Source organism: Thamnophis elegans, chromosome 4 (assembly GCF_009769535.1).
Source record: "Thamnophis elegans isolate rThaEle1 chromosome 4, rThaEle1.pri, whole genome shotgun sequence".
Taxonomy (NCBI): Eukaryota; Metazoa; Chordata; class Lepidosauria; order Squamata; family Colubridae; genus Thamnophis; species Thamnophis elegans.
This window is the reverse complement of record NC_045544.1, coordinates 139,599,141-139,610,241: the sequence shown is the minus strand read 5'-3', so window position 1 is coordinate 139,610,241 and position 11,101 is coordinate 139,599,141. Positions and strand designations below refer to the sequence as shown.

The following is an 11,101-nucleotide window of genomic DNA, read 5'->3' as shown; positions in this document are numbered from 1 at the left end:
CTGGGTGGGGCCCGACTAGTAACCAATGCCAAATCCGGCGAAACAACTGGCCGCTGTGATACAATTGTATAATAATAATAATAATCCGCTTGCACCTATGTCCATTTCTCCTTTTTTCTAATCTGTCTGCAGAAAATGGATGCACCCACAATGAAGTCAAGTTGACATTACACACACCACGATATAGACATGACAATACAGTAGTCCTTGAGTTACAATGTTCATTTAGTGGCCATTCAAAGTTACAACGGCACGGAAAAAAGTGACTTATGACTGTTTTTTCACACTTATGACCATTGAAGCATCCCCACGGTCAGGTGATTAAAATTCAGACACTTGGCAACTGACTCATATTATGACGTCGCAGTGTCATGAGACCCCTTTCGCGAGAAGCAAAGTCAAACGGGAAAGCCTGATTCAGTTAACAACCATGCTACCAACTCAACCACTGCAGTGATCCACTTAACAACTGTGTTGAGAAAGGTTCGCGAAATGGGGCAAAACTCACTTAACAAATGTCTCTCTCAGCCACCTAAATTTGGGGTGTCATAAGTCAAGGACTACCTGTACTTCACACAAGACTGGCGGGGGAATTCTGGGAGTTGAAGTCCACCCGTCTTAAAAATGCCAAGTCAGTCGAACAATTATGTGGAGACAGATGGTTCTCATAGTAAGGAGTGTTTCAGTGAATCACTCGGTCGTTAAGCAAATCTGGCTTCCCCCATTGACTTTGCTTGCTGGAAGATGGCTGGGTAGATCATGAAAAGGGATAGCATGAACCCAGCAGTGGGTGGGTTCCAGGGGGTACGGCCCGGTACGGGTGTACCGGTGGCTGTTGGGAGCAGCAGCCATCGTACCGGAACGATGGCTTATTGGGCCTACCCACCCGCCCGCATTCCTTCCTGCTTTTTGAGGGAAACAGGCCAATCGCTTACACACATACAGCTTACAACGCCTGCACAATCCCCGCTGAGTGGGTGTCACAGGGCGGTGGCATGCGCATGCGCGCATGTCCAAGGTGGACGCCCGGCCCCATCAAAGCGTACCGGTTGTGATGGGATCCAGAACTAACTACTGTAACCCAAGACATGCCAACTGTCATAACTACATGCCAATCATCTGAATTTTGATTATGTTCCCTCTAATTTTTTTTCAGTGTGAGCAGTGTGAGTATAGTGTTTGAGAAGCACATTTTCATGCCTGAGCACCTGAATTTTTTTCACAGATGTCACCTAAGACAACAACAAAAACAGTATTATTTGAAAGTTATGTTTATTCAAGGTACCCACTTAATTAAAAGTGTTATATAATATCAGTATCACTTAACAACGCTCCTGCTTAGCAACCAAATGTTGACTCAGGAACTCTGGCATTGAAGAGTGCAAGTCTTAAAGTTATCAAGTTACAAGACCCTTGCACCCCTAACCCACTAGAAAAAAAAACCCTGGGGTGTTCAAACTTGACAGCTTTAAGACTTGAGGACTTCAGTTCCCAGAATTCCTCCTCCACTCATGTTGGCTCAGGAACTCTGGCATTGAGGAGTGCAAGTCTTAAAGCTGTAAAGTTACATGACCCTTTCACCCCTAACCCTCTAGGAAAAAAACCCCCAGAGATGTTCAAACTTGACAGCTTTAAGACTTGTGGACTTCAACTCCCAGAATTCCTCCTCCAGTCATGTTGCTCTTTCGCCTCGGCGCCGTTCTGGCTTCCTCCGTCCGGACCTGGCACAGCCAGCACAAACTACTGTCAGTCACCCCGTGCTCATCAAAACGAGTCCGGGGAGGTCCTTTGCGGGCGACCACTCCTAGCCACTTGTGCTCGGCACTGCGGCTGAAGTAAAGCCCCAAAGCCCCCACCGCCACCGGAATATCTGCTGCTGCCTCCTCCTCCTCCTCCAACAGCACTGCCGGATTTGCTGAATACGGAGCGACTGACGGTAGTTTGAGCGGTGGAGCCAGCGCCTAGGTGATCCTAGGAGATCGGCTGTGCCACGTAAGCTCCTGCCGCCATCCCCACCTCCCCGCCCATGCTAACCCTAACCAGGACAGAACATCTGAGGCTCCTCAGCTTCCGGAGCCTGTGACACTGGGAATCACGGCGTGGCAATTGGAAACTGCTGCGCGGTGTTTTCTTGCCACTTGCGCAGCCGCGCAGCCACGCAGCTTAGAGGGAGGGAACATTGGTGACCATGGGGTTGCAATTAGGATTGCCCGTCACTGTTTCTGATGCCGTTGTAACTGAAACACATCACTAAACAAATGGTTGTAAGTCGAGGACTAGGTATACTGTTGAGGAGGGTGTACTACCTCGACTTTCCCGGTCTTGACGGCCAGCGTTAAAGGAGTCAGCTGTTCATTGTTTTTAATCTCTTCCAATTTGTAGGAAGGGTCAATCTCGGCCCCTTTCACCAGGATCATATCATACATGTTGACCACGAGCTCAGTGTTCTTCTCTGTGTCATTGGCCACCATCACCAGCGCATGGAGGACGGTGTTGCCCATGGAATCCTTCTCGGTCAGCCTGGCCTTCTGGTATTCGTTATCCAGAAGGTACATGATCACTTCTGGCTGGTTGGTACAAGCAGCCAAGGAGAGAGGAAGTTCACCTGGAAGAGAGAGGATGATGGGCCAAGGTTGCATTGACCATCTAGGTCAGAGGTGTCCAACCTTGGTCACTTGTAAGACCTTTGGACTTCAACTCCCAGAATTCCCCAGCCAGCAGGTCTTCCAGTGGCCAAGGTGGAAGTTCACAGCTCTTTTAAGTCTTGTGGACTTCAACTCCCAGAATTCCTCAGCCAGCAGGTCTTCAAGTGACCAAAGTTGAAGTCCACTGGTCTTTAAGTCTTGTGGACTTCAACTCCCAGAATTCCTCAACCAGCAGGTCTTCAAGCTGGAGTCCACAGTTCTTTAAGTCTTCTGGCCTTCAACTCCCAGAAATCTGACTGGGGAATTCTGGGAGTGGAGGTCTACAGGTCTTCAAGTGGCCAAGGTTGGTCATCTCTGACCTGCAGTGTCTCCCAGAGCGGGAGGATATCGAATCCCCTTTGAGGATGAAAACAATGGAGCGGTCAACCAGAGTCAAATTGCACCCACAACATTTGTCCTGCCGCCCTACCGAAATAAAAGCGAGCCTCTTTGTGGTCCTTCTTGAAGTAAAAACCAGAAGTCTTGGCATGGACACAAGCCCCGTTCTCCACCAGGAGCTTCACAAGAGCAAGGTTCCTCTTCTCAATGGCGATGTGGAGCGCTGTTTGGCCTGCAAAGATGGTGAGAAATGGCACCGGGAGAAGATGGGAGATTTTATCAAGAGGTCTGCACAAGTTTAGGTCAAAAAAAGTCAAGATGGCGGCCACCCCTGGGCCATCAAAACTCCAACTGTTTCCCTGTTTAACTGAAAAAGCTCCATTGTTTTTAACTGTATCAATAATGCAGCCATTCCTGATACACCCGTACCGGTGCCTGCTGGAAGCAGCAGCCACCGTACCAGAACAGTGCTTTGGTGGGCCCCGCCCACCCTCGTTCCTTACCTGTATTTGAAGGAAACGGGCCATTTGTGCAGCGTTCGGCACCTGCGCGACGCTCTGCTGAGTAGCTGGAGTGTCGCAGGCGGTGGATGCGCATGCGTGCATAATGCCCGTACCCGTGGTGGACACCCGGTCCTGTTGCAGCATACGGGATTGTAACGGGATCCGGAACCCACCGCTGAGCCATTCCCCCGAATTTCCAATTGCATGGGAAGAATTCTCATTTCAAGAATGAGAAAAGGACGGTCTCTTCATGGGATCACCCCTGGGATCAGGGGTGAAATGTAAAAATGTTTGCCACTGGTTCTCTGGGCGTGGCTTGGTGGGTGTGGCTTGGTGGGGGCATGTGACTGGGTGGGCATGGCCAACTTTTTAAAAAAAAATTAATATACTTTTTTATTTTCCATTTTCATAACATATAATCACATGTATACTATTACATAGCCAATATCCTATTGTATTAAGTAGTAATTACATCAGTTCCTCTTGTCATCAACTCCCAGAAAGATAAAAACCCATTATTAGCTCTTCTGCTCTCCATACACCTCTTTCTTCTGCCTCTCTCCAACTTCCTATCTTCCTCCATCATCCTTTTCTACTCTACTTCCCCTTCCTTTCTCCTTCTCCTTTCTCTTCATTCCACTCCTCCTTATCCTCCTCATCTTCCCCCCTTACCCTCTCTCCTATCCCTCTCTTCCTATCTTTCTTCTCTCCTTTCCCACTCTTCCTCTCATTCACTTGGTGAACTTTTTTTTAATTTTTAAAGTATTTTTACTACCTATTCGCCCGAGCCGGTAGTAAAAAAAGAATACTTTAAGAAGGGGGAAATACAGATGAGAAATACAAGCTGGAATGGAGAAGATGGATTGATTATATTCAAAATAAATATGGGACTAAGAAACTTCAGTTAGCTTATGAATGAATGAACAAGGAATGTTACAACTTTTCTAAGTTAGCTTTAGTTAAAGTACGAGCGAAGGGACGATGCTAAAGTTAGTTAGTTTATTTTAGTGTATGATTGCTAAATGTTCATACCCTGTATTTGCTCTGGGAGGTTGGGGGGGCGGGGAAGGGTGGGAGGGGATGTGGGTTTGGTGGGGAGGGAGGGAAGGGGAAAGGTATATAATTGTAAAATTTATTAAAACTTTTAATAAAAAAAAAGAAGGGGGGAGGTTCAGCTGTGCAGGGCCATCGTGGGAACCTTTTCGAGGTTCCGAGGTGGTGCAGTGAGTAGAGTGCAGTACTGCAGGCCACTTCAGCTGACTGCTAGTTCAGCGGTTCAGCGGTTCAAATCTCACCGGCTCAGGGTTGACTCAGCCTTCCATCCTTCCGAGGTGGGTGAAATGAGGACCCGGATTGTTGTTGGGGGCGATATGCTGACTCTGTAAACCACTTAGAGAGGGCTGAAAGCCCTATGAAGCAGTATATAAGCCTAACTGCTATTGCTATTGCTATTCCCCCCCCCCATTTTTAAAGCATTTTTTTAAACTACCGAATAGGTAGTAAAAAATACTTTCAGAAGTGAAAAAAAATAATATTCCCACCATTAAACAGCACAGCTGATTGTCACAGAACCTTTTCCCCCCCCCACTTTTTAAAGCATTTTTTAACTACCAGTTCGGGCGAATAGGCAGGAAAAAAATGCTTTAAAAAGTGTGGGGGGAGGGGAAAAGCTTCTGACACTGTGAGCGGAACCAACAACAATTGTCCCTATCGGTTCGCGCAAACCGGTAGCATTTCACCCCTCCCTGGGATGGTGGTGGCCATCTTGACTCTTATGACCACATTCCTGGCTGTCTATTCAGAAAGGCGTTTGTTATATTAACGTTGGGGGGAGGGCATGGAAATTGATGAAATAAACAAATTCCCCAAATTTGTTGGCAAAAAATGCCATGGGATTTCCATAAGATCGAGGCAGGTCTTCCCTCTGCTTGGACAGCCTATGCTCCTAGTCCTCAGTGAGGTGCTTCTGCTGAGCCTCCTTCTCGGTCGGATCCGGTTTGAACTGAGCTGTTGTGCCAACTCTTTCTCCTGGCGGCTGCTTAGCTCCAGCAACGGCTTCCTGTTGGGGCCCCAAGGAGCCCGGGCGGGCAGGCGAGGAGTGGCTGGGAGGGGGAAGGGCTAAGAGAGGCCAGCGAGGCGCCCCACAATGTGAGTGACACCGAGTTGGCCACACCCACGCAGTCACATGACCACCTGGCCACGCCCACCCAGCCAGTCGCTAGGCAGATGATATCATTGGCCCAGGGGATTTAAAATTATGAATTTAGTGGTCGCTGAAGTCCGAAAGGTTGGTGATCCCTGACCTGGATGACTGAAGATTCTCCCCAGAGTTTCTCCCAACTGAAGATCTCCTTCCAGCCACCCCATCCTAGAAGACAGAGTCCTCCACCCTCACCGTCCCAGGAAGGAGCCTTACCCTCGTAGCTGTCAGTGCAAGCGGTGTTGACCAAAGACCTGGGGTTCTCTGTCTCCTTGTCTATCTCCAGGAGCAAAGGGATAGTGGGGTTCTGTCCATCTTTCAAATGGAGCAAGGCCTTCATCAAACAGGTCTTCCCCTTCTTCCCATCTGGAAGAAAGAAGAAGCTTAGGTGAAGCCCATCTCGTCTTCCATCTTCCTAAAACAGCCTTTTCCACTTTAGCCGTGGACGGACTTCAATACCCAGAATCCCCCAGTCAGGATGCCTTAAGAGGGATGGACTCCCACTCCCAGAATCCCCCAGCCAGCAGGCTTTAAGAGGGATGGACTCCCACTCCCAGAATTCCCCAGTCAGGATTCTTTTAGAGGGGTGGACTTCCACTCCCAGAATCCCCCAGCCAGCATGCTTTAAGAGGGATGGACTCCCACTCCCAGAATCCCCCAGCCAGCAGGCTTTAAGAGGGATGGACTCCCACTCCCAGAATTCCCCAGCCAGGGTTCTTTAAGAGGGATGGACTCCCACTCCCGGAATCCCCCAGCCAGCAGGCTTTAAGATGGGTGGGCTTCTACCCCCAGAATCCCCCAGCCAGCATGCTTTAAGGAGGAGGAATTTCCTAACAGTTGGGACAATTAACCAGTGGAACAGCTTGCCATCAGAAGCTTTGTGTGCTCCATCACTGGATGTTTTTAAGAAGAGTCTAGACAGTCACTTACAGTATCTGAAATAGCATAGGTTCTCTTGCTTGAGCAGGGGGTTGGACTAGATGACCTCCAGGTTCCCTTTCAGCTCTATTCCGATTAACCCCACAGTTCTCCCCTGAGCTGCAAATATTCCATTTTAGGGGAAGTTCTATAAGGCTTGTCTTTTTGTTACCCTAATGTAACGGCATGAGAGTCAGCAAGATCTACCTCTAAATTGAGTGTCGGTGAGAAAGGTGGACGTTCTCCGCAGATAATTACTCAGGCCATTGAGCCGTTCCGGGCCTCCCGCGACTACGGCTTGGAAAATGCGCTTTTTGTCGAAGTGATTTGGATCATCCGGTCTGAGGAAGAGAAAGGAGAGGGAAAGGGTCCAAGACAGATTCACTCCTTTGGTCCACTGCCCAGCTGTTAACTTTGGGCCAAATACCAGGAGATGGTGAGTTCTAGTCCCTGCCTTAGCCATGAAAACTGGCTGGGTGACTGTGGGCCAATCACCAGGAGCCAATGAGTTAAAGGTGGCTCATAGAACATAGAATAATAGAGTTGGAAGGTTAATAATAAGTTAATAAGGTTAATAATAGGTTGGAAGGCTCGGTGCCTTTGGGCCAATCAGCAGGAGACGGTGAGTTTAGTCCCACTTTAGCCTTGGAAGCCAACTGGGTGTCTTTGGGCCAATCACTGTGTCAAATATTTATTTTATTTATTTTTAAAAAAACACAAATATTTCATCATTTGTCAATCATTAAGGCATTGAAGTACAATTTTTTTGTGTGTGCCCCTCCCTCCCTCCACCCCCCCAACCCCCTCCTCCTTCCCCCCCCCGACTTCCCAGAACCCGTACACGGTATGGATTTTTAACTAACACAGTCTAAAATCTATTGAGAAAAAAGAAATAAAGAAATTAATGACATTCTGCATTGACCTTAGCTTCTTCTTACTGAACTAACTTTTAACAGTTTAAATCATTTCTGATCTTAAGCATAGGCTAACTGGAATTTCTTGGTCCCGTATTTATTTTGTATATAGTCAATCCATTTTTTCCAGTCTCGTTTATATCTCTCATTTGAATGATCTTTAAGATATGCCGATATTTTAGCCATCTCGGCTAAGTTTGTCACTTTCAATGTCCATTCTTGGATTGTAGGCAAGTCTTCCTTCTTCCAATATTGTGCCACCAACAGTCTTGCTGCCGTTATTAGGTGCAGAATCAAATTGGTCTCTACCACTGTAAAGTCAGTACATATACCTAGTAAAAATAACTGAGGAATAAACTTTATCCTTCTTTTAAAAATATTTTGCATGACCCACCATATTTTTATCCAGAATGCCTTAACCTTTTGGCAGGTCCACCATATATGATAATATCTAGCATCGAGAGAACCACACCTCCAACATTTAGGCTGTACATTCGGATACATAGAAGCCAACTTTTTAGGATCTAAATGCCATCTATACGTAGAACATCTTGTAAAAATTTTCTCTCAGATTTTGAGCTTGTGTAAATTTCACATTTCTTACCCAGATTCTTTCCCATGTATCCAACATTATTGGTTCCTCAATATTTTGAGCCCACAATCTTTAACTAATTCTGTTTCCGAATCCATCTGTATTAATACATTATATATCCTCTTTATATGCATTAAGCTTTGATCTCTTATTTGTTTAAACAGATTATCCTCAACTTGGATAAAACCAATTTTTTGATCTATTTTCCACCTAGCCTGTAATTGCCCATACTGGAACCATGTTTGAACTACCTTCTCCTCTTTTAATACCTCTAAAGATTTTAATTGTAATACCCCCCTTTCCGAGGTAAGAAGCTGTCTGTAAGTAATTCTGTCCTGTTTTTGTGCTGTATTCATATTTTCAATTGCGTGTCTAGGAATTGCCCACATGGGTATCTTGTCATTTAATTTAAATTGGTATTTCTTCCAAACCCGCAATAAAGCATTTCTTAAAATATGACTTTTAAAATTCTTATCCAATTTTTTGTTGAATAACAGGTAAGCATGCCAGCCAAATACCAGATCGTGTCCCTCAATATTCAATATTCTATCATTGGTTAAATGAGTCCAATCACTAATTACAGATAATGCCACTGCATCATAATATAGTTTTAAATTAGGTAGTTTCAATCCTCCTCTCTCACGTACATCTTGCATTACTTTCATCTTTACCCTCGGCTTCTTTCCTGCCCACACAAATTTGTTGATACCCTTCTGCCATTCTAAAAGGTTCGCATCTTTTTAAAGTATAGGTAACATTTGGAAAAGAAATAAAATTTTTGGTAAAATGTTCATTTTCACTGCCGCTATCCTACCCAGCAAAGATAAGTGCAATTTCTCCCATTTTTTCATCTCCATCTGTATACTATGCCAAAGTGGTTCATAATTATGCTTATATAATTTCCCATTTGAAGTTAAAATGTTAACTCCAAGATATTTGACTTTTTTAACTACCTCACATCCTAGCATCACTCCTAATTCTTCCTTTTGTTTAATATTCATATTTATAGCTAATATTTTGGTTTTTCCTAAATTTATTTTAAAGCCAGACACTTGACCATATTGATTAATCGTATTCATAAAACCATACTGGATTCCTGCGGTTGTTCCAATATTATGACCAAATCATCCGCAAAAGCGCGGACTCTATATTCTTGCTGCCTAATCTTGATCCCTTTTAAACCATCCAAGCCCCGTATTTTATTCAACAATACTTCCAAAGTTATAATAAACAATAATGGGGACAAAGGACAGCCCTGTCTTGTACCTTTTCCAATTTGAAAAGAGTCTGTTAAACTTCCATTGACTATGATTTGTGCTGTTTGCTGTTGGTATATTGCTTTAATTGACTGTAAAAAATTATCTCCTATCTGCATTTTTTGCAATATCTTTGGGCCAATCACTAAGAGCGGTGAATTCTAGTTCTGCCTTAGGCATGAAACCCTGCTGGGTGCCTTTGGGCCAATCACTAGGAGCCAGTGAATTCTAGTTCTGACTTAGGCATGAAAGCCAATTGGGTGACTTTGGGCCAATCACTAGGAGCCGGTGAATTCTAGTTTTGCCTTAGGCATGAAAGCCAATTGGGTGACATTCGGCCAATCATCAGGAGGCAGTAATTTCTAGTCCCACCTTAGCCATGAAAGCCAGCTGGGTGCCTTTGGGCCTATCACTAGGAGCCAGTGAATTCTAGTCCCACCTTAGCCATGAAAGCCAGCTGGGTGCCTTTGGGCCAATCACCAGGAGGTGAGTTCTAGTCCTGCCTTGGGCATGAAATCTGGTTGGGTGACTTTGGGCCAGTCCCCCCGCCCTCTCTCTTTCTCTCCCTCTCTCTCTCTCTCTCAGGCCAACCCACAGGGTTGTTGTTGTGGGGGAAATAGAAGAAGGAAGGTGCCTTGGATAGATTCACCGTCTTGAGTTATTTGTAAAAATAAGAAAGGCAGGGAAGAAATGAAAAAAAATAATTGTGTCGTGCATCGCTTTAAGATGACAGAATAACAGAGTTGGAAGGGACCTTGTGGGTCATCTAGTCCAACCCAAGGCCGCGATTCCTGCACTGGACTGCAAAGCAACCCGTAAACCTTGGACAGAGACCAACACAAAAATTCTTCCTGGTGGCGAATTTCTGCAAAATAATTCCCATTGTGATAAATGACTTACGGGACGAGTCCTGGCCGGTAATTCAGGTTCACCCGGATCTGGGGGGAGGGAGGGGCTTCCTTCTGGAAAGGGCTCTCCAAGGGTGGCAGCCCATGCTCCGCCCCAGCTGCCCCCTTCGTGGCTCCGTTCGGATCCTCCGCAAGGCCATCATCCGTCTCCAGCGCAAAGTGGGATCTGCTCATTGTCCCGACAGTGGCAAGTGGGCCAAAGGCTGAACCTAAAGGGCTGGCAGAACTGGGTAGGGAGGGGTTGTGGGGAAGGGGTTGGGACAAAGGGATCTTGCTGTGGACAATCAATTAAATACGAGCCAGCAGTGTGCATTGTCAGCCAAGAGCCCATGCAATCCTAAATTGTTTGCCTCCTGAAAAAAGCACCGTTGGGACAACCACGAACTGAATGACGGAGAATATCTACAGAGTTTTAGCTACGCAATTTGGGATGAAGACCCTTGGAATGGTTGTGGGAACAGGAATGGATTTCCAGAGGGAAAAGAATTGCAGTCGACAGGAACCATTTGCACCCCTCGGGTGACCCTGAGGACACAGAGAAACCTGCAAGGGTGGGTGTTGTGGCCCAGCAGGAGCCGTTGGAGCTGCCACCAGACTCCGACAGCGAGGGGCCCTATGAGTCGGCTCTGGAGGATGTGGAGGACCCTGGACAGGGTTCCGACTCCGAGCAGGGCGCAGAGAGGCTGGTTGGCAACAAGGAGGTGCCTGAGCCTTGGACCAGTGGGGAGGAGACAAAGGAGTGTGATCCTGACATCATGAATTGGAGCAGTTGGGAGGAGACAAGGGA

At 46.4% G+C, this 11,101-nt stretch overlaps 1 protein-coding gene across 1 annotated transcript in view; it reads left to right on the top strand.

Annotated features, from left to right (window-relative positions):
* Positions 1-1,183, top strand: part of LOC116507810 (transient receptor potential cation channel subfamily V member 2-like) — a 25,420-nt gene extending 24,237 nt beyond the window's left edge. The window contains exon 8 of the mRNA XM_032216143.1: positions 1,157-1,183. Coding sequence (XP_032072034.1) covers positions 1,157-1,183 — 27 coding nt within the window. The remainder of the gene's footprint in view (positions 1-1,156) is intronic.
* The last annotated feature ends 9,918 nt before the right edge of the window (positions 1,184-11,101 follow it).